Below are 24,465 nucleotides of genomic sequence, written 5' to 3'. Positions count from 1 at the left end.
CACGCACGCACGCACGCACGCACGCACGCACGCACGCACGCACGCCCGAGGAACGGCCGGCGGGTACGTTCTAAATCCGCGTACCGTGTAAATCATCGCGCTCACGCACGTGCGTGCGTGCGAGCACCGCTCACGTGCCACGACCGGCTGCGCTTAAGCGCACGAGAGCTCCGACCTGCACTCTTAATCGTTCTCCACGGTTTTTCTCGCCGCGCGTATAACGCGCGTACCCGCGGCGGTGCCCCGTTCCTCCGCGGTAATATCGCAACGTGCATCTGCATGGCTGGAGCCGGTAAAAAGGCCAGCGCTCATTACGCCTCATTATTGTCATTATCGCAGCTGTTATTGTCGTCGCCACTGACAACCATTAATCACTGCTCGATCATTAATCAAACGGTCAATTAAGAGAGTACGGGGCGCGGGCATTGAATGTTAAATATTAAAAAATCCCCGACCGAACAATCCTCGAGGAAAGGATCGTGCGCGAGGCGATCGGGAGAGGCGATCGTTAAAGCCGCGCCGGCCCAGTCGTTAGAGGCTCGCCGGGTTACTTTGCAATTGTAACTATTAGCTCGCAGCGCGATGTAGATTCCCGCTTCGCGGACCTCGTGACGGACGATCCCCGCGCTCGCCGCGCGCGGCCCCGAGCGTGCAACGCCGTTCCCTGCGATGCGAAGCGAAGCAGAGCGGAGGGATTAACTACGGGTAAAGAGATACGCACGACGCGATACGGCGATCTTCCGACAGGCAGGCAGGCGCGGAGAAACTCGCGTCGGGAGGAATAAAAACCAAGACTCGAGGAACGGGGTGTAACCGCGGCGCGTGGCCGCGGGCACGCACGTGCGTGAGCACGATGATTTACGCGGACGCGAATTTAGACCGGTAGTGCAACCCTTTGCTCTCGGCTGACGTTGCAAGAAACTTCGGATTAGCCCGCGCGAGTCTCGGCCCTACAGCGCGCGCGCGCGCTATACTTACGCGCGAACGCACTCGTCTTGAAACACGCGCGGCGAGCGCGATGCGAGCTATAGATACCTGAGCCCGAGTAAACCGCGTGTTAAAATTACTCGGATGCGCGTTACGAGAGCCGGGACGCGCCGTAGCGCGAGGTTTGGAATGATTGCCTTATAAATTCACCCGGCGTGAAATCTCAGTTAATTCACCGCGGTTCTTTCGCAAAAGCGAACGTTCTACATCTTTATCCTGCCGCTCCCTGAGCACGACAAGTGCTCCCGTAGGAAAAGGAGCAGCAGGGCGACTTGGATGAACGCGAGGAGCCCTTTAGAGACACAAAGCAACGTAATAGCTTACGCGACAAAGACGCAAGCGTAAACGTAGATAGCGCACAAGCTTCGGCGTAAAAGTAACGTCATACGTAATTGGTGATAAGTACAACCAAAACTTGTGCGCAATCTACGCTTACGTTTGCGTCTTCGTCGTAAGCTATTACGTTGCTTAGTGCTCTGACCCTTACACGACAAACGAAAAGGCTCAAGTGCGAAGCACAAGGCAGCGAAATGCCAGTTCCGAGCTCGTGTCGTTCCTCTTTGGAGTTTCGCGGATTCTCGTTTCGCGGCACGGATCTTTCCCTCCGCCTTCGCACTCAAAGGATGAAAACGGTGGGACGGGGAGAGAAAATAGTCGCGGTAGAATGGAATGGAACGCGAGAGGAGCAGAAGAGCGGATCTCCGTCGCTCGGAGGAGCAATATGACCGGCGGTGCTCTTTGACGTGGTCACTAAATCCAGAATCGCGTCTTCCTCGGATGCGACAATCGCCTCTCTCGCGTGACGACACGGCGGACCAGTCGTAAAACCGGCCGCGAGACAGAAGATAATAACGAACGGGCGATATCTCTGTTATCGCCGCGAAGAGGAAAGGGAGAAGGGGGGAAAAAGGAGTAAAGGAGAGAAAGTCCCGTAGGCGAGAGGACAGAACTCGGCATGCGATTTCTCTCCTTGCGACTAGATGCCTGCGATTACCGCGAGGGACACGGTAGCCCGACAAGAAGGCCGAGGGGCTACGCAATTACGCGCGGGGCGAAATTTTCATGTTACGACAACATTTTTATGTTACGACAAACCGTACGTGCTTACCGAACCCTTTATTACGGCCATTAGCTTTAACGCTACGAAGCGATGCACTCGACTCCCGCGGGGCATGCACGTCCCCGGCACCACGTCGGAGACTTCGCCGTTAAGCAAAAGCCGTGTCGTATAATACGACGACGAATCCTCCCGATCAGAAAGATAATGGAATTAGCTTTTATTCACGTAACATGTCTCGTTATAAGAGGGACTGGTGTCGCGACACAGGATCTGCCCATCATTAGGAAGATCCTGATTCTTGCGCCGTAGTTTAGATGGACAGGCAGATACAACTCTTTCTGACGATTCCGAGCGAGCCGCCATCAAATAAACGCAGTATGTAAGAAACTTTTAATAAATGTATGCGACGAACAATTGTGACCAGTTAAGTTCAACCAAACTTTTCATTTAACTTTTAACAATGTGATTACTGCTTCTAATCTTTTTTGCCAGACATAATTTCTAATTTAAAGTTTGACGTTTGCATCATGGCAAAGCATTAATATATTCTTGATGTGTTTAATTTATATTATCTACAAAACTATAAATTATCGCCCACGGAACGAGTTCTCGTATGTATTCTGCGTTCCGCGTGAATCTTGATGCACTAAAGCCTAATCTACAATGTGCACCTAGAAACATTCCATTTTATACAGAAATCTCTAAGTTGCCAGTAATAAATAACAATAATCAAGCTTTTGAGTCGACATTAACCGGCCAATGTTTCAATACAGAAGACTTATTGCGAAAAATATTACCTCAGCCAGGGTTTGAACCTGGACTTCTCTACTCTCTAGGCGGGCGTTTCACCAATTCGACCACTGAGACATGAGGTCGACTAAAAAGCTCGATTATTGTTATTTATTACTGGCAACTTAAAAATAATTCTATGTTTGAATTTACACCTACGACTGAAAGATGGTGTCTCGATCAATATCTCTAGAAGATTTCTTTACTGACAATAACATTTTACAAACACTTAAAAAACTATAATGGAAACGTTCGACATTGTATCATTAAACGCAATTTGAACACTTGTAACCGTCAACAAGTCATAAGCAACTCCATGTTTAAATTTATATCTCACAAACAATTCAACAAATGTTTCAAAACTCAAATAAAACATTGACTCAACATTTAAACGAACTTCTTATGAGCATATTATTTTCGCCAGGGGTATAACATACGATTTACCCACTTGCGCGAATTTTTTAAACGTACCTCACTGACTACAAAGTAGAACGTTTCTAGACGCAAAGTGCACATTGTAGATTAGGCTCGACGAGTAAAATCGGCGAGACAGCGACAGCTGCAAAAGGAAGACTATCCCTTTATATTAAACCTCGCGAAAACGCGGACAACAGACATCGGGCTAATAATGCCCGCGGTCCCGTGTGTACTTTACGTCTCGCCGCTCGCTATGATACGTAAATAGACCCGCCGGAGGAGACGTCCAACTGTCTGGTGCACTCGCAAAAATAGGATTGTGTCGCCCCGTCGTCGTGTATCGCCGACGTTACGCGGGAAATCGGGGTTACGAGACGAAAATGACTCGCCCCCCCCCCCTCCCGTCATCGGCAGGACAGAAAAAACCCGCTACTTTCAATTAATGTCCATCAATCCGCGAATGTAAATATCTCGGTGCTTCAGCAAACGAGTCTTACCAGTCGGCCGGTTTTAAATCTCCACCACACGCGCGCGACATTAAAGGAGAGAAAAATGTCCCTTTCACAAAACGCCTCGTCTTAATCCCTAATGAATGTTCGCTACGATTACGGGCAATTATTGTAATAAGACCGCGCGGCCATTAATTACCGACTATAACCGCGCGCGTGAGCGAGCGGCTGTAATATCTGAATAATGCGGATGCGACAATTAAAAATAAATATATTTACACCGTTCCGATCTCTAAAACGAGTTCCAAGTCCGCGACTTACGTAAGCGCGACACGGTCAGCTTCGCAACGTTCGCCGTGACGTGACTGCTCGCCCTTTACGAGCGAGAGTTCGCCTTTTTTGCCGTCTGTGTTTGCTCCCGACAGCGTAAACGGCGCGAGGGTGGCACTCGTCCCAGACGTCGCCAGGCTCGCGAAGTAATTCGGCACGCGGTTCCCAACCGTAATCAACGCCGATCGACAACGCCGCGTCTCAAGGCTGCGTGCCCGGTTCCCTCGCCGCGGAGCAGCGGCACGCACAAAGGAAGCGATAAATTTCGTTAACACGGCGCTTAACAGATAGGGAGATACGTCACCTTTTTTACGACTTAAATGGTCGAAATCAAACTGCCCATCTTGTTAATTTAACGGCGGTATCATTCCCGATTTGATTTACAGTCTACTTGTAAATTCGGTCTAACTCCGAGATTCTGTATATCTATTTTATAGCTCGGGGCCCCGGCGGGCCCGGGCGTCAGACTCGACGGGCGGTCCTCGACGGATCCACGCACGTCTCCGATCGTCGCCGACGCGTTAACCCGAGCGTGGCGCATTACAGAACGGAAGATCGCGCTGTAAGCAGGAAGATCTGGACCTGGGCAGAAGCTGTCTTGTATTCTTAAGTCACAAGACAGTTATTGTGCGTTACTTTAAGACAAAGATTTAAAACACAAAACATTGTCTTAGGAGTACAAGACGGCCATTCCGCTCAGGTCCTCACGTAGGGCGAGCGACGCCGTTAATACTTAAAGGGAACGGCGCCCGTTGCGGGTCACGCGGATGCGCGCTTCCTGTTAACGTCGCGCTCGCTGTTCCGTGTACTAACGAGTGTTGTCGTACGATCAGGAACTGGCGTCGCACGCGTCGTATAGCGCGACATAACGAACGCATCGATATCCACGGGGAGGACTAGAGACTTTCTATATAGCTTTGGATCTCCTCGTGGCCGAATTATTTATTATTTGTTGTCGTCTTTTAAATGTTTCTTAAAAAGTTGGCGAGTGCCGCGCAGAGAAATGTGCGCTGCTTAGTAAGCAAGTGAACGAAAAGATCCGAGTTCAAAACCATGGCACTGCTGGTTGTTTTCGGATTCTCCCGAAGGGAAGTGGCAACCACCGAGAGTATCTTGCCACACACACCCCTTTAGGGGTATAGCCCTCCAGATGGGAGGTTCCCTTCGGCAAGGTTAGCAGCCTACCGAAGATGAAGTAAGACCAAATGTTCTAAGTACCAGAACGAGAACTGGATAAAACAGGCTTTAAGCCTAATACACGAAGAAGAAATTTTTTTAATGGACAAGCATCCCAAGGAACCAGAGAGGCAAAAAATGTTAGCGGAACGCGTGTGTCTCAGTGATCCTGAAAGGGTTAAAAGCAGGGTTGGGAAGTAACTCGTTACTTGTAACGAAGTTACAATTACAGTTGCTGTTTTTTTTTTTTGTAACTCTAACTTAACTTCGTTACTTTCTCTCCATCTGTAATTATAACTTAACTCAGTTACATTTTTTCGATAACTAGTAGTAACTAATTTAATAGTTACATTAATAGTTACTTTATATATTTTTTAAACCTCCACAGATCGCATTAGGTCTTGCATTTGCACATAAACGTTTTCATCGACACTTAATAATTCAACCGCAGATTTGATATTTTTATTTTCATTGCAAGAAAGTAACTGCAAGGTAACGATTCGTTACTTTTTTAGTAACTGTAACTAGTTACATCTTTAGCGAAAAAACTGTAACTGTAACTAGATACTTTTATAATGTAACTTTTCCAACCCTGGTTAAAATCATATTAGGCAAAATTTGAATTACGAGAAATAACTACGAGAGAGAAGTCCTTGTGTCTTTCTGAATTCCACGGCAAATTCTCTCTCTCTCTCTCAGTAATACCTCCTCAAAACAATATGATTGATGCAAAATGAAGCTCCTTTCTCCAGTTTCTCTGGAAGACATTCCGTCGCGCTTCAAACGCGTTGTTTTGAAACCGCGATGCGGCGAAATGTTTCAAAGCATTCTCCTTTCCGCTCCTTCGCCGCTGTTTCTTCTCCGTCGGGCGCGACGAGGTCCGTCGGCTATTCCTGTGGCCGGTGCCGAGATGGAGGCAGAATGCGCGCGTCCTCGGTGAGCTGCAGCAAAAGGTGACAGGTGCCGAGTGCTTCTATAAATTGCGATCTTGAAAGAGAGAGAGAGAGAGAGGGGGGGGGGCGAGAAAGGGGAAGAAGAAAAGAGAAAGAGAAGGAGTCGCGAAATGACCCCTTCGGCTGCTATCTTTAGCTGGTTTGTGGGCCCTAACCGCTCTCCCTTCGAAACACGTGCGACGTTAAGACGCCGCCTCTGCATTCGTAAATATCATCGATGTCTTGCATTCGATAGACTTCGAGACTGGGACCCGACTCGCAAAAGTGCGCGCGAGAGGTAAAACTTCAATACGATAAGAAGAACGTACAAAGGTCCTGTTTTCCTCGCGGAAAATGCAAGGGAGGGTGTCCGCGCAACGAGACAGACGCGACCGCCTGACCTGCGAAAACGAACTGGATATCTCGTTCGGGAGGTGAAGGTCTCTGGAGTGTCCCGTAGCTCAATGAATTTTCGTTGGCACCATCGGCCGGGTTGGAATCACGCAAGTGTATCGATTATGAATGAGTCTCCAGGTCCATTCAGTTTGAACGTGACCCAGCGTCTCGGAGCCTTGGTCCATCCTCGGCTCGTCTAGAAGCCTGGCTACTTTCATTCTGCGACGCTCGCTTACCCTCAAGCCGCTGTTGCGACCTCGAAATGTGTGCGACGGAAACGGAACGTTGATATTGCACTGAATCGACGTCTAGAACGGCACCAAGTCGAAACATGTACAAGCTAGAGCTTGCTTATTCGTCGTGTCTGGGATTTTTACAATTTCAGCTCCTTTTACTTGTCCCGTCGACACGTCCATGATAAATTCCCAACAATTTAACGTTGTTTTCGCGTGCAGTTAGATTCTAATTTGCAGGCGCAGGCGACAAACGGGAACGAAACACCGCGGTAACGTAACAAGAAGAAAAATTCGCGAAGAGATCTCTCGCGAGGTCTCGATCGCGACCTAAGTGTACTATTTGCTCCCGTTGCTCGTGGCAGGAGAGGTGCGTGCGAAGATTAACATCGCGCGCTGCGGATACCCAACCGTGCGTAGAGTCCACCACTGGTGCGACCCCCCTCGCCCGCGTCTTCGCTTCCGCGCCCCGTTCGCGGCTCCGACCATCGTAACTATTTCCAGACGCATTTAATTAATCTTGAACCAAAAACGTCGAGTAGGAAAATGGCGGACGGACGGTCGGTTAGACTCGGGTATCGGCCACCTGGCAGAAATAGCAGCCATGGAAACGGCCCAGCCGACTTGACATTTCCTTCGTGCGTGCGCGAGCGTGAGAGAAATGAGGCGATCGAGCGACGATTGGAGAAAGAGAGGAGCAGACGAGAGCAACGGAGAAATAAAACAGGGTAGACTTGGCACCTGCCGGCCGCTGTCTCGTCACCGACGTTTTCGACTTCCTCGAGCCCGTCCGATTCCTATGATTTTCCAATAGTCTGCTTAATGTACAACATTGTTAAAGTAAAATTCGACTCAACAAGCCTCTTCATGACTTGTCCATTTTTTTACTTAATTTATGATCCATATTCATTCCGTTTCTCGATATTTACGACGGTAAAATTATTTCTTTTGAATGTACAGATATATTTAAAATTAATTATTCATTTCCTCGCGAGCTTTCGATGTAGGATTGTAGGGAGATACGCCCGCTCTCGTTTCCTCGCCGTAGATGTTTCGCGGAGAGCTTGCCAGGTCCAGCGCGCGGGATCTCCACTCTCTTAATTCGCCAGGTCAACGGATATCCGTAGGCGCGCGCGTTTCCGAAAAGTGGCCGACTCTCTCGCCGCTAATAATAACCCTCCCGAGACCTCGTATCCAAGTCCCGTATCCACATACAGGCCGGACTTGTATTTCGCGGTGCCCGGAAACCGATTCCGAAATATCCCGGCCGAGATCGCGGAAGCATTAAAAGAATAATCCGGCGATCCACTCTCGGGCCGGAGGCAGAACGCTGGCGTCGAAATCTCCGCCCACGAGAAAACGTGTCCGATGCCAAAAACACGGGATCGGTTTTGTGGCTCGCGCCCGCGACGGTGATTGTTGACTGATCGGGCTTCCCGTGTGGATCGGATGGACGCGTTTCCGGCGGCGCCTCGTTAACAACGCCGAGAAAATTTCCAGCGAGCGCGGGCAAGGGCTTTGCTATCGATAAATCTTAACGAGGCTTCGCGAAATTTCATGAATGTTAAATTGATTTCAATTTAATACAATCTCGATATAATTGATGTTCGCTACGTCAAGTATATCAATTAAAATCACCGTAGGCCGACTTAATGCCGTCATGATACTACAACTTTGTGGCCACTATCCGTCAAAAGAGACGGGATGAATCCGCAATTTCTAGTCCAACGCTATGCTGTATTGGCCGATATGTAATTAGTAGCCTAATTTCCTGCCGAGGCGTATAACGCACCGAGGTAGCAAACCGGTGGCTGCCGAGAGATTTTATCGAAACAAATCACGTCGATTTGCTACATCGTTACATGCAAGAGTTTAATTGCCTAGGTCCCCTATTAGAATCGAGATTACGCCGCGCCGCTGAACTATCGCACGGGCATCGGCTACGAAAAAAATAATTAACGTGAAAAATGAAGATGCGGCGTGTCCGAGTACGCTTAATCCCGCGCGTGAGTGGCACGGCGCGTTGAGATAAGCCGCCTCGGTGCGGTTGCAAGGAGCGCGAGACGATAAGAACGGCCGATAACAACGCGAGCGCCTTGTCTTCCCGCGCTTGTTCTCAATGCAGCCGGACACCATGAAATTTCCTATCCTCTTCAACATCATACTCATCGTTGCCGCGCATCCTCCGCGTGCTTAATTGTAGCGACTTACAAACGAGGCAAAATGAGAGAACATTGTTGATTTTATAACGTCAGTATTTTCTTGACCATACCTCGCATCTTTAATAATACAGAAAATTTATTGCGAAAAATATTACCTCAGCCAGGGTTTGAACGTGGACCTCCCTACACTCTAGGCGGGCGTCTCGCCACTTCGACCACCGAGGTATATGATAAATAATATATTTGTCGCAATAACAGTATAAAGATGTTGTCTACGTGTCTATTTCGACTTTTGTGAACTGCGCGCCGATAAGGGTTGTACGCAGAACTGTCGTTTTTAAGTTTTCCCTCCCCCTATCCCCCTTTCCCAATTGCGTTGGAAACACCATGTTTTAGGTCAATGGTGAATAATCAACTAATAAGAATTCTTCAATGTCGCCAGCGATAATTAACGTCAGTATTTTTTTGCCATACCTGGCATCTTTAATAATACAGAAAATTTATTGCGAAAAAAATTACCTCGGCCAGAGTGAAAGTTTCTGTATTATTGAAGTTGCCAGGTATGGTCAAAAAAATACTGACGTTAATTATCGCTGGCGACATTGAAGAAGTCTTATTGGTTGATTGATGATTTTAGTTGCAGAGAAACCCCGCGATCCACGATCGACGCTGAATTTAATTCGTAATGGTCCTTTGTAAAGTATTTTTTACCATTTCGATGCAACGGAGTCGACTAATCGATTGTGTGAAAAAATTCGATCACGTCATACACGACTCGATAACGTGACAGACAGAAATGAACGCATCTGCCGATCGCGGCGGGTTGCTGGAAAATCCCGAGGAAAAATTTTCGATTTGTTCCGGAAGCGCGTATACCAAAATGCGCGCAAAGCACTTTTGATGTCACACGTCGAGAACGCAGAGTCTAAAAATGGCAGCCGACGTACGAATGAGATAGGTTAGCGCTAATTTCTCGCCAGACAAACGTCTGATATTTTGCGCAAGGTTAACTAGAGATTAAGGCTGATGGCAGACAACTATCCGTAAGCGCTTAAGACTGACGTAGTCGTAGACTTAAGGTAAGGCAGAGAAAAACGTAAGCCGTGGAACACGTGTTCCTTACGTTTTTCTCTGCCTTATCTTAAGTCTACGACTACGTCAGTCTTAAGCGCTTACGGATAGTTGTCTGCCATCAGCCTTACGCACACAATTTAAATCGTATTTAGTAATAAACAAATTGAAAGTTTAAGATTTCTTTGAATTTTCTAACTCGTGTTATTTTCCAAAAAATACATTACACGTTTGATTAAAGATCTGTTAAAGATGCATATGTAATATTTGACATACGTGCACATTCATTAGTGGCAAGCGACCGCGAGAAATCCGACGCGCAAGTAAGCCCGGAAAGTTCCGTTAAGGAAGAAATTCAGGAAGTGCCGAAATCGAGTCGCGTGTTGGACAACGCGAGAGCTCATCCAGAAACGGAGGAAAATGACAATACGAAATTACAAAACAAGGATGGTACTTATTAAACAAACTCCGAGTCTCTGTTACATATCGGAGGAAACAATTGGAACATTAGTGACATATAACCGTTAAGACATTGTCTGTAAGACAATTCTGAAGTAAATGACATGACATCCGGATAAAATAATTTCAGACGCGTGCATTGCCTCCGGCGATATTTGTAGAATCTGTCACATGGGCGGACACGCTCCAATCGCGGAAAACCATTCGTCGTGTGACTCGCGCGATCAGGACGGTCAGACTTTGACGCCGTCGAACGTCGTCTATCTCGGCCCTTTGATCTCGGCCTGCAAGTAAGTTCTCGGCTCGTTCGAGTAAGTCAAGATGACATTTACCGAACGTATCGATGAGCGTTTATAGATCATATACGTGACTGTTATGACGTTCTATTCGAAAAAAAGATTACGACTTGTCCAAGTCGACGACGTGTCAAATGTGTGAAATTAAATGTAAATTACGCCTGAGAACCGATATTAGTTGCGAGGAAACAAAATCGTGATCGAAACGAAAGGAATGTCGCTCCGAGTGACGCGCGAGTAGACGCGTAAATCGGCAGATTATCGCGGACGATACAGAAATCGGGCGATAAGGGACTAGCTTAGTTAAGAAAGGAAGCTGTCCTTCCTTATACAGCGTTTAATGGCACGACAGATGCCGGGGTACGGTGGCCCTGGTGCACGCCGAGTGCCTCGAGAGATGGCTAACCGAGTCCGGTCGCGCGAGATGCGAACTCTGCCGCTACAAGTACGCGATCAGGAGGGTACGACGTTACAGCCTCCTTCGTAGCGTCGTAATATGGTTCCACACCGTGATAGCCACTCGACAGGTGAGAGGGAGAGAGAGAAAGATCATTAACTCTAGTTTTCCCGCCGCTTCCATTCCGTTTGAAAGCGCCAGGCAAAGCATCTTTAATTAATTTCTTGAGTGGCACACGCTTTCATTACCGTGCAGAATGTATATTGCATTTTTCGACGGTTCCTGGGCTATCGAGCTAGAAAATATTGCGTCTACACGGGATATTATCGCGGTAACGACACGGTGTCATGTGAAATTGAAATTATCTTGCACGTTGATACAACATCTAATGTAGGATATCGCCTGAGCCTCGTTCTCCGTGTAATTAGACTTTTAATTGCTATTAATTATCCCCATATACTTAATACGTTCTCTCTCGCGAGGAGATGCTACTCGACATCGGCTATTTGGTGATGACCACGCCCGTGGCTGCGTTTTCCTGCTACGTATGCGCCTTGGCCTTGAAAATGTTGTTGCGAAACGGCTTTTACGAGATACCCTGGATGATAGTGGCTATGCTGCCAACCTGCTTATTGACGCTGATAGCTTATTGGCGATGGATAATTACGTTAGGGAGGTAAGCCGTTAAGCTTAAAACAGCCCGCGCTCGTGCGCGGATAAAAACAGTCGTTAATGCAAAATGAGTTAATTAAGATATTACACACGCGCAATTATGTACCTAATTATAAAAAATTTGGGGAGCCGCGGTAGGAATCGAAATTGATCTCGTTGGGGAAAAGTAATTGAAGAGTAATATATTCGTCGCAGACATCAGGGAAAATAATTATGTAAACCGATAATATGCCCTCTTCACGCTACAGATTGCACGGCCATCGATGGAGGCGCTACTGGAGAAACAACTACGTGGTTCGTTTGATTCCCGATAACGACGTCGCGGACAACATCGGTCCGCGAAGATCGAGCGGTCGCTTCGACGCGCAAGACGATTTCGAACAATGGAGAATCGAGGAGATCGAAGAGCTCGCGTGACTTCTGATCGTGTCGGCCGCGAGTCAGGAGTAACCTTTTAATTACGACAACCGTTTTCTATTTTTACGCCCGTCCCGGTCTCATCGTCGGAACCTTCATACAGCTGCACTATATTTAATTGCATTTTATTAACTGGACACTTCAATTGAAGCTCGTTGCTGCGTAACGAAGACGGTTCGCTGCATCAGAGTTAAATTAAAATGCGCGCGGTCCGACTCGGAACGCTTCCGGAAATACACACGTGATTTTATATAGTATTCTTTGAATATCTTGTATTTTTCTATGATTGTAGCGCTTGATTAAAATAATTTGAAGATTACTGGCGCTGACAATCTTGTTAAAGTCCGGCAACATTTTTCGTTCCCAATAATTATATAGAAGCTTTGCGATCCCGCTCTCTTGCGGATGTAAATAATGTACGAGATATTTTTACACGGACAACATGAATTCGGGATAAAAGCAGACGCGGAAGAACACGGGAGAACGAGTCGAGTGAATAAACCTGCTCCCCGGACGACTGTCGTGTAAAATCCTGTTGGATCTCACTTTCGTTTTATCGAGAGTGATCGTCCGTACGCGGCCATATCATTTATGTATGTCTCGCACAGTGAAAAAGGACTAAATTCATTAATGGACATGTTGCCGCCTCCTGCTCGTCGTGTCGTAAGATTCTCAAAGCGGACTTCTGAATCATCGCAAACGTCGCAGTCTTGTCGCCGTTTCCTCGTTGCAACGACCTCATCGTGTCCGAAAATATCGATAAGTCGTCTTAAATTTAACCATTATTGATATTTGTTGCGACTTATTTACATTATCTTAGCGGACAAAATTAACCGGATATATTAAGATTCTTGAGTAAGTTCGAAATACCTCTGGTGCCTATCTTTTTTCTTTGTGAAAGATATGATAGTTTGTTATTTCAATATAAAAAAAACTGCTTTTCAAAGTCGCAATTATTTTTCACGCCTCCGCTCAAATAACGAGTCAAAGGATTATCGTAAACAAAAAAAAAGGAATGACAAAAATCGATGGCTTATGTTCTTGTTCGAGAAATGTTCAGATAAAATCGAAACGACGAGTATTCCACGCGGTCGTAGATTCGACGAGTACGATTCCGCGAAGGAAACGCCGTGATAATAATCAGCGGTGTAATCGAATTCGCCGAAATTTTCGGCATTTAAATCGGCCGTTTGTTCGACTGTTCTCCAACGACCGCTAGAATTGATCCCTTAACGAGCCCGGTTCTATCGCTTGACGTCATTAAGTCAAACGATTTAATTAGCGCGACGCTGATCGATACTTTCACCACTTCATACTCCTTTTATTTCGGGGGCGTATCCGATATACACTCGCTGGGCAGAATTTCCTCCCTTAAAAATAGGAATCTCGATCAATGCCGGCAGTTTGCCGATCGATTACCATTATCGACGATGGTTTTAGCGATAACGGGGCGTCTACCACGACTAGGTGATTTCATTGAAACGATTTTACTAGATAATCTGGCCTCGAATCGCGGAAAATTGATAAAAGCCGCGATACATCGTTTTCATTAATACGCATGAACCTAATCGACTTTGTTGCTATCCGATAATGAGAACCGCTGCTCGAATCCCTAGAACGACCTGCTGCTGTGCATGTAGTTTACATTTTAATGCGCGATAATGACCGGCAACGTCGTCTGGCATGCGCCGTCGTTGATTCATGACGGGATAATTATGCTCGTCTGAGTTTTCGAGCTTCTCGCTCGAGGTAAATTCTCGTATGTACAAAAGTCGCGCTAATTCTCATCGGTACATAAACATGAGAATGAGATTAAATTGTCGAGGCAGAATTCACACAGATCAGTGAATTTGATAAATTTTAACAATTCCTGCGCTACTTCTTCTATTTCGATTTATGATCGATCTACGCTCGATTAATCGCTCTCGGCTTGCTGCTAGGATCGTCGGAACTTGTCTGTTTACGAGGAAGAAATGAATCTTTTATGCATCCCTGCGGATGCATCCGGTTCTTCCAGATTCTACGGAGCGAACCCCTCGCGCCTCGCGCCACGCGGGGCACGCGGAACCCCTCGTGCGCTGCTCCTAGGCTCGGAAATAAAAAAAAACGAGGGGGAGGATTCGAAAAGGATACCGCCGGCGAGCAGCGCGTTATGGTAAATCCTTTCCCGCTCTCGCGACAAAAAGTAATATTTATGCGGCGGATATTTGTCTCGCTGACAAGACGGTTCTCTCACCGGTGAATTTACTACGGACCTGCAGCCCCTAAATTTCGATCCACGCGGGTGATAAATGAGAATTTTTCCGAGAAAACGTTAGCTCCAAGTCGCCGAGGAATCAATCATTCACACGGATCCATAAATTATGGAAGAGCTGCGTTGTAAAATAATTATAATAGCTCCGTTACACTTGTTCACTATACGCGCATAATGTACCTTTCAACATTCCATGAGAAACCATAAATCTTTCATCTAATCAGTAAAAGTATCGTATGTCTTTTTTTCGATTGGCTAAACTCAAATTTTATTCAAATGAATCATTTGAATATTAACTAGAAATGACAAAACGCGCGCTTCGCGGGCGCAGTTTGTAGTCGAGCATTGTATATTTGTAAGAACTTGTATACATGCAAAGAAGTAATTGTATGCGCAACCTCAATTTAAAATAAAAAGTACTTTGTCACTCACTGATACGATTTGCAACAGCAGAGTGGTACATCGTCAACTGCATTAAACTGTAAAAATACAAATATGTACATGATTATTATAGACTAATTATGTAAAATCGAAATTATTGTATTAAATATACTTCATATTTTATATTTAAAAAACAGGTATTTATTATAAGAATTATATAGAATACTGAAAAAGTCTTCCTTTTAAATATAATCTCACAAAATTTATACGTATGGTTTTGTCTCTAACACTTATTCGAATCCTCGTTAGAATCATTTGAATAAATAAAATAAAAACACAGAACAGATACTTTATTTTGCACAAGTAGCAAATAACAGAAAAATGTAAGACACTCACCTCACCGATTTCTCCGTTGTTGCCCGATGCCCCCTGGGCCTCCTCCTCCTCCTTTCAGATTTCCTTGTGGCACTTACACAACACTCACTCGCAAAAATTACAGATCGCGCGAAACGAGCACTCCTGTACGCGATGTGAGATACCGCAAAACGCACGAAATATTGAAGAACGACAGAGCGAATTACAGCGCGAACGCCGAAATCGCACAAATTTCTCTCTTTTCCCGAAAATAGACCGGATTACACGAAATCGATAGATAATTAAAAGCGCGGTGCGTAAACGAGATGTAACCGCGACAAAGTACCGCGGTTTACATTCATATTTTAGATGAGTTAGTCTCGTGAAATATCTATGATAAAGAGCCGTCGCCTCAACATGCGATTCGTTTCTCATTACAAGTAGAAACATAATAATTAATCGAGGAACGTTACTTGTTACTGATAGAGGTGTACAAATCGATAGCGTTTTATCCCTACATTCGTCGCGATCGAGTCGTGGAAACCGATAACGCAAAAGTAATACCACGCACGGAGCGACTCTCGCCACTGCCTGCCGGCACGACGTTCGGCGAGCGATTAATATCGCGGCGACCTTCAGGTAAACATTGGCCCGCGTAACGTCGTACGTTACCGCGCCGAGTGAAAAACAAAAAAACGTTGAGAATTCGTTGGCCTGCCTACGCAATGGAAAATTCCGTACTTAATATTTTATTGTACATTACTTTGTTCCGTGACTGTTGCTACGTTTTGCGTATTATTCCGCGGACTTATTGGTATTGATTAAATTAACGATTAATTCTGTTCAATCGAGAAAATGTTTCGAGACAAAAATCGTTGTTACTTTAATTCTAATTACTAAGATTAGAGATTTTACCTCAATAGTTGGTGTATACAAATGTATATTACTAAATTGCAGATCTTCATTTATTATGAGCAAAAATTATCGAATTATTTACTTTAATAATAATATAAATCGGTATTAAATACTTTATTGGAAATAGCGTTGCGCGCGCTATTTCGTTTTAATTTATATTTATTCACGATCTTCTTCGCACATTAAGATTCTTCTCATGTGAAGAAGACGTAGGTAATCTGACGTTGACACTCTGTCAAAATACATATTACATGACTTTCGCACTGACAGCTACTCGCAGTACAAAGCCAAGCGAGAAAATCAGCATCGCGGAACAGCGTTATTAATAATTAAACATCGTATATACCTTTTTAAAAAGATCAGTTACCGTTGTATCTCATTGGAAGAATGTGAATTTCTTTCATTCTTCTTCACTCAATTAGACATTTAACTTTAACTTCATTTTCTTTAACTTTTTGTTTAATCTCTAACTTTCTCTAAGTATATTTTTGCACAACTGTCAAAATTCACATGCGAGCTGAAACATGACACGAATCTAAAAGAGAAGTGAATCACACCGCGCTTCGAGAAAATCAATCGGCATCGCGGAAAAGAGGCCTCAATGTTCGATATTAATGACATTCGCGCTGGTAACATCTCTTTTTTAGAAAGGGAGAATCTGGATGTTTATACGTTTGTAATAATTAAGATTGTTTTAACAGACTGTTTTAGCGTATTAACATCGCAAATGCGTTTAAGCTTGCTCTCCGAGAACCTATTTATTTCAGATAAAACCCTACATTTCGCATCGCGAAAGATAACGTAACCTCGAGATCCGACTCGGTGCGATAGTTTAATCGCCACGAAAAAAATCAATCGAGTCAAGTATACTTGTCTTCATTTTGCACGAAGATTAAAAAAGAGAAAGAAGTCGAGCTGGAGGCGTTGCTAAACTGTTCTCTCCTCTTAGCGAGGAACATTATCGCGTTGCGTAATTACAATCTCGGCTTATCGGCTGCACGCTCGTTTACATGCTCTTTAAAGCTGTAACAAATTGCGCGTATCGTAAAATCGTAAAATGCACGCGGTCGTAACTTCGGCACTTGATTTTCAGGCATCTCAATTCACATGCCATTATCGTCATTACTGACTTTTCATTACGTACAAAAAAATTGAGCGATTTTGTTGCTATAAGAATTTTCCTGGGCAGAGCGTTCTAGTCCTAAATCCTCAAAGTAACTAGGATACTCGATATGTCGATGCTTCCTGCAATAATATCGATATCTCTTCACAACTTTCAGGCACGGAGAGCGAGATACGGGAAACTAAGCTCCCGACATATTTACCGGCAGAATTTATAGACGCCGACAAAAAGTACCTAAACGCGTTTTCGCAGTCACTAAAGCGATTTAGCAGACACGAGCCAATAAATTCGAGCCCTCGTCGAATCGCGTTCCCCTCCGCATCCCCTCGTCGATTTTATAATTAGATCGCTAGGCCCGTGTACGCACGTAGGAAACCTTAACATAATTACAGGAGATACAATGTTGGAAGTCCGCCCCGTCTCGCGTCCACCTCGTTTTACGCGCGTGTTACATTTATCCGAGCACGCAAGCATCGTTATGTGCGCAATCGACTTATTTATGCCTCGGTAACTATAACTAGCGTTTGTAACTTCAGCCAGACCTGTCAGCTCGATTGTCAATTTAGTCTCGTGCAAGTAATTAATTTCATATAAAGCGAGTGCAGTAGACCGCTAGAATGGCGATACTTTAAGGCTCGAGTCACTTTAACTTGAGCACGTTTCAACAGATATGGATTGGGCAACGAGTAAGCTGTTCGAAAGAATGTGACGAAGAAATCTCAATCCCGTGTACGACAAATAAGCGACTCGAAAAATAAGTAATGCAATCGCATGCATCGACGACCGGTTTAAAATCTTCTATGCCATCGGGGATCGCGACTTCGCGGCGAAGTATGAAGAAAGTAGCAAGAATATCTTGGCACGGCCGGGAAGCGGCGCGGCAGGACTGAAAATCGAATTCTACGATATAATAACGTATATTAGCAGCGCGTGAACCAAGACGATGGAGTTCTGCCAAGGAACACACCTTAATGTCCATATTATGTGCACGTGTGCACGAAGGAGCCGACGGCCAAAAAGCCTGTTCGATCTTCTTTTTCACGTGTCACATTCACGTGTTCACGGATTTACGTAAATGAAGATTCTTTAAATTCGTGTACACGGGTTAAAACACAGATAAGTTAAATACACGGATTGCACGTATAGTTTAGTACACGTGTACTAGGGAGCTCTAAGAAACATAATATTTCAACAGAGCGAAGGATATTCGGTCGGTTAGCGCAGATTCGAGAGCTGAATAACGAAAAACTCGAACGGATATTCTTGCTATATTACGTAACTTAACTGCGCAAAAATTAGATACACTTTTACTCGGGAAAATTTTAGATAAATCTGCGACGTATGTATAGGATAATGCTCTGACAAGAAAAAAATATACAGAACAAGATCACTTAAAAAAAAATGTGTCAAACAGCTTACGACATCACCAGACGAATGGGAAAAAGTTTGATAAACTTTACAGGTTACTGATAAGCTGCGATATTGGTAAGCCATGAGGTGACATAACTTATAGAGAACAAATATTGGACCCACGTGGTTTATTATACAGGGTGTCCTAAAACCACCGGAGGTCCTCTTAATGACAGATTCCTTAGAACATTTCCAGACGAAAATCCTAATACAAAAGTGTCGAGGCTATAATAGTTTTTAAATTAGAAGCGATTATTTTCCACAAATGATAGGGTTGAAATTTCGCGCGCTCAGGAACGGCGAAATGACAAGTGATATAAGTGCTCCTATGAATATCGTTCTTTTTATATCACTTGTCATTTCGCCGTTCCTGAGCGCGCGAAATTTTAGCCCTATCATTTGTGGAAAATAATCGCTTCTAAGTTAAAAACTATTATAGCCTCGACACTTTTGTATTAGGATTTTCGTCTGGAAATGTTCTAAGGAATCTGTCATTAAGAGGACCACCTCCGGTGGTTTTAGGACACCCTGTATGTTCTAGAACCTATAACAATAATATGCGTTATCCGAATCCTCTGGAAAATATCTATTATATATATATATAACTCGATATAACAGATTAAGAGCCCAAACACAGCCCAAAGCGATTTAGCAGGCACGAGCTGAAAATTCTTATGTGTCTCAAATATTACTGCCTAAATTTTTTCGTTAGTTTTCCAGATTAAGAGATGGGAAAAATCCACTAACGTCGAAAATACAATAAAAAATCGAATGCAACTTGGAGGGGAGGAAATTTTTTTTCATAGTTTTTTATGTAAAAAGGCTTCACTAAATATACTGTATTTTATATTGCAGGAATTATTTGGTTATAGTAACAAGTTTTATACAATAAATCAGTCTAATTTCCTGGCTTAGGGCTGGTCGTTCCAACCTCATGGTAAGGTAACTAATAGTTAAATCATGAATGTGTCTTAGTTTTTCGTTTAAATTAGACAAGTATCGATGTATATTTTAACTATTAGTTAGCTCATCAGGCCTTAGAATTCCAAGTGAGCTACCCGAGAAATAGCCACGCTTTAAGATAGCATCCATCTTCTATTCCCGTAAAAAATAACAAAAATAAATCCTCCCCATTTGCATTCGAGATGATGCCGTGACCAGGATTCGAACCTGGGTTACTACGGCCACAACGTAGGGTCCTAACCACTAGACGATCACGGCTACTCGGGGGACTTATCAATGATCGATAGCACTTGGTTGATCCGTCGTAACGTCGCTCCGCTTGATCGCTCGAGCGCGAAGACGCGGCTACACGCTGCGACTGTACAGCTTCGAGTCGCGCGACGAACAAACTTGAGAGTCTAAGGCACGTATTTGCGGTTGCAAATACGCTGTGAACATTGTCAAATTGATCCTTGGGATCCATTCAATAAATTGTATCGCTTGTCTCGAGACTGCTCTCTGGTGTTCCCCAGCGGAAACGCAATTAGAAGTACAGACGTAACGCGCGTTTCGTTTTGCTCATTAAAATCGTGGAATTCGCATTAACGGCCGCGGGGATTGATTTACAGCTAATTCGCTTCGTTTCTCCGCGATATGAACAATCCGTACAACAATGGCACGGCCGACATATGCGAGCGAATTGGTCATCTTGGTTGTTCTCTGGTCTCGTAGCTCGGTTTCGCGCGAGCGACTTTTTGCCGGGCTTACCTGCGAGCGGCTTCCCGGATTTCCTAGCAATTAGCGGTATAATACCGTCAAGGAAACGAGATTTTACGAGCCGACCGCGATTACTTTTGCGCTACTCTCGGACCGAATCGTTCATTGCGTTTTACTACTTTCAGCTCGACGCCGATCTTCGTGCGAGTCTAGCGGCATTAGCAGCTCAATGTGGCTAATATCGGCCGTTCGCGGTGTGTAAATTACACGAAGGAATGTGGCTCGCATGTCATAAATTAGATATGTCAAGAGATGTCGAAGGATTCCGCTTCCTCCAATCGTTTCTCTCGTTTTATTGCTAATTCTAGACTAGCAGAAATGAATAATGCGATTGTAGCATGTTAAGCCGCCCGTCTATTTTAAACTAGGATCATATCGCGTCGTGTCTATCCGTATTTTTGAAGCGGATCTTCCCGGCTCGGGGCTCGACTGCAGAAACGCGATCACGCTTTCATCCGGAAGCTCGTTGCCGTAGGTGTCGCGTGTACGAGGAGGATAAAAAAAAGTGCTGGGATGGAGGGCGATATCCTTCGGCAACATCCCGGAAGCGTGCACGCCAGACGAGCACGTCGAATCGACTCGCGGAACGTACGGATTCGTTCACGTCCAGAATAGACATTCGTTTACGTTTCGACGCTGTATATAAGTTAGTCGCGGAATCCGACCTTAATTTCGAAGACGAATAAATCTATCTCGATAACGAAAATACCAATCAAAGGGTTGGAACAGGTGTCCATAGGCAAATGGCCCCATTTGTTTCGCATTCGATTTTGGTCGCAAAGTAGGTGCCAAATCCAAATATCGGGCTCGAAAAATTCCAAAATCGAGTTGGAGTCGACTAAAACGTTTCCCAACGGTCGATGCTAATGACATCGTCCTGCGTTTTCTATGAGCCTAAGTAAGTTTTAGGTGGATTAAGTGAATTATTGTCTGGGGCTCTTTTCTATAATCTAACCAATAGGCTTGGTCGAAAGCATTCATAACGCCATTTTTCGGCACTGGAACCTTTGGAGTGGATACCATAGGTATACTCTGAGACTGACGTATCTGTAATCAGCTTGACGAGACCTTTCGTTTGGTACCTACTTTGTGACCAGAATCGAATGCGAAAAAGAAATGGAGCCGATCTTGTTCTCACTCTTTCCGGGAGAGCTATAAATATCCATTGACGACTTGTCGTTAAAATTAAGATCGACAACTTGGTCGGGGGACACCGTGGGCGTTGGAAAAAAAATTGTTAACACATCGGGGAGGATGTGGTCCGAGCGGTCCGAGCCACCGATCGCACGCGCGATCCTCGAGATTGTCCAGGAGCCGCTTATCGTGCGTGCATACGCGCGCGAGCGCGTGCGCGTGTGCGTGTGCGCGGCGTGCACGCGCGCTATGTTATTATATTTTGCCGGTCGTGCCAGATGCCGGGACTGGGGCCCTTGCCACTGGTTACTTCTGGTTTCATATTCCGGCGCGATGTATTTTTGGAGCGCACCGCGCGCGCCCGCGCGCGCTGCTGTACTTGGCTTCCCGCGTGAGAAAAAAGAAGGGTTGAGAAAAGGGAGGGAAGTCGAATTTGTTACCGAGGGGGACACGCTGAGAAAGCGGCGTGCCACGGATACGCAAAAAGTGGAGTCCGCCACAACGAGGAGCGAGAACCGTTATCGTTAGCGTGACACGGGATTATAACGTGTCGGACTATCATTGCGTCGTGTCCAAGATACGCGGAACAAGCGTTCTATATTGACTGCACGAATGGAAAATATATTACAACATTTGTATTCCTCTAAGAAGATTTCTTCAATGTCGCCAGCGATAATTGACAACGTCAGTGTTTTCTTGACCATAGCCGGCATTTTTAATAATACAGAAAACTTGTCGCAAAATATTACCTCAGCCAGGGTTGGAACCTGGACCTCCCTACACTCTAGGCGTGCGTCTCACCAATTCGACCACCGAGGCATTTGATAATATTTGTCGCAATAACAGTACAAAGATGTTGTCTACTTCCTCAATTGAAACGTCGAGTGCAACAGCTTAACTCGTTAAATTTTGGCAAGAAAAAAAGATGAATAAAGAGCTAGATCGCGCTCCACTCCGAGTCAACTGCGCGGGAAATATTCCAAAATACACAGTAAATCTTCAAAGGGACAACTGAGATTTCGTACAATTGTTCATAAAAGATCCTGGAATACGACTATGCAATTCGTGAAAACAACAACCCAGGTTGAGCTCTTGTTGCACGTCTCAATTGTGATCAATTCCCTGGTCTATTTTATTATGTCTGTAATAATAATTAATTTAAATCTGTACTAGTTTATATAATATTTTTTAAATAGTGTGCACTGATCATTGATAAAACAACAGGATCGTTGTGGGAGTTGTCCTAAAAAAATTACGGTTTTGCAATTACTTTTCACCAGCGTCGTGGTATCCAATCTATCTAAATGATAAAATTGACGTTAGATACGACAAAGTAGAACTCTGTTATCCCAGATCGATACTCCCGTAATGCGCGGTACTCGGACCCTAGTGATTCATTTTCCAATTGAAGGAGGATCGAGCCCCACTCGATGGGCCCTCCGCTCCGGGAGCGATGGGCTCAGCCCGTGACAGCGCGTTTAGCCGTGGCACGCGCGAAACAGTGACCACGTGTACACCGCCGACAGGCGAGACGTAAACGCGGGAGATGTAAACGAGTACATCAGCCGGGCCGGAAAAAGCCCGGTCCGCGTACGCGACACCGAGGCCACCGGCGAACGAACCCGTTCCGAAAAATAAAATCCCGCACAACCGGCTCTCGCGAATGATATCCGTGACGAATGAAGATACGCGAATCCTTGCCAGCGAAATAATTTCGTACCAATCGATAAATAATTGGCCACTTAATACCGGCGAAGCCCCCGGTTCTCGTTCGCGTTTCCACTCCGCGAGGCTGTCGCGATCGATTTCGACGAGTGCCTCATTCGTCGAACGAGCGAGGGGGGAAAAAAAAGAATTATAAATGGGCTCGTGCGAGTTTCGAGAGATGACTGCGGCTGATTTCCACGATACCCGCATCTCCACGACCCGCCCCCCATGGTATTTATTTATCTCGAGTGCGCGCGGGCCTCATCGTCCAATTTGCGAATATCTGCCGTGACCGGGCACCCCGTTTCGCTCGTTAATGCTGGTTGCGTCACGGGAGAGATAGGTCCGTGTTAACCTCCTTTCGAAGAGCTGGCGGTGAAGACCGAAGATAATTTCTGCACGGAGACATTACGACAGATGAGCCGCTTCGAGGTCGCGACGAGCCACGAAAACGTGTAATTATGCCTCATCAACCGAGGCGAGCATAATTACTAATTTTACGGTGCTATCGGGGCTGCTTATCGATTGGCTATCACACGTTAATAGACGGCGATTATATTATAATTATTAGCAGCGTGGCTTTATAATTTTTCCAATGAATAATGTTTCCCTGCTAGGATAGTTCGTATCGCGGGAATATTTTTAGCAGAATTTAAGCGTGAGAACGCGGTACTAAAGGTCGCAAGGACCAAAGTACGTCCGAAGACTAAGGGCCTGAGCAGAATGGCTGTCTTGTACTCTTAAGACAATGTTTTATCAAATTAATAAAATTCGTATGGCTCAAATATGATAGACACAAATTTGAAGGACTAAAGGACTAAGAGCCGTGACAGGGTGTTAGTGTCTAAATATTTGATTCTAAATTTATTGCGAAAAAATGTTTTATATTTTAAATCTTTGCCTTAGGCCCGGTCTACAATGAGTCGTTAGTCGTTAGTCAGAAGTCGGAACTATATGTCGGTCCTTTTTCTTCCACCCAGAAAGGAAAAGGATCAACATATAGTTGCGACTTCTGACTAACGACTCATTGTAGACCGGGCCTTAAGGTAACACACAATAACTGTCTTGTGACTTGTGAATACAAGACAGCCGTTCTGATCAGGCCCTAAGGCTGGTATTACATTTGCCGTACGACAAATTTTATAAGCGTGTTGATTGGCTACGAGCTAAAAAATTTCCAGATATACTCGAGAACTTTCCTGCAGCCAATCAGCACGCTTAAAAA

The 24,465-nt window shown here is 45.1% G+C and overlaps 1 protein-coding gene and 1 non-coding gene across 2 annotated transcripts; one reads left to right on the top strand and one right to left on the bottom strand.

The window, feature by feature from the left end:
* The first annotated feature begins 9,831 nt into the window (after positions 1-9,831).
* Positions 9,832-12,246, top strand: LOC105565578 (E3 ubiquitin-protein ligase MARCH2-like). Its single transcript, XM_012018880.1, has 6 exons — positions 9,832-9,889; positions 10,294-10,452; positions 10,586-10,751; positions 11,110-11,284; positions 11,640-11,830; positions 12,075-12,246. The coding sequence occupies exons 1-6, from the start codon at positions 9,832-9,834 to the stop codon at positions 12,241-12,243; spliced, it is 918 nt and encodes a 305-aa protein (XP_011874270.1). The 3' UTR covers positions 12,244-12,246.
* Positions 12,247-19,829: 7,583 nt separating this feature from the next.
* Trnah-gug lies at positions 19,830-19,901 on the bottom strand. Its single transcript has one exon. It is a non-coding gene; the product is annotated as a tRNA-His (tRNA).
* Between the last annotated feature and the right edge of the window lie 4,564 nt (positions 19,902-24,465).

This window comes from Vollenhovia emeryi, unplaced genomic scaffold (genome assembly GCF_000949405.1).
Source record: "Vollenhovia emeryi isolate VEMERY1.0 unplaced genomic scaffold, V.emery_V1.0 DF939151.1, whole genome shotgun sequence".
Classification (NCBI taxonomy): Eukaryota; Metazoa; Arthropoda; class Insecta; order Hymenoptera; family Formicidae; genus Vollenhovia; species Vollenhovia emeryi.
Note: the sequence above shows the minus strand (reverse complement) of the source record. Positions and strands in the feature narration are given on the sequence as shown.

Coding starts and splice junctions, on each gene's coding strand:
- LOC105565578 (XM_012018880.1), top strand. CDS start 9,832: ATGTCACACGTCGAGAACGCAGAGTCTAAAAATGGCAGCCGACGTACG. Junction 10,453..10,585: donor GAAATTACAAAACAAGGATG/GTACTTATTAAA, acceptor CGGATAAAATAA/TTTCAGACGCGTGCATTGCC. Junction 11,285..11,639: donor CCGTGATAGCCACTCGACAG/GTGAGAGGGAGA, acceptor TCTCGCGAGGAG/ATGCTACTCGACATCGGCTA.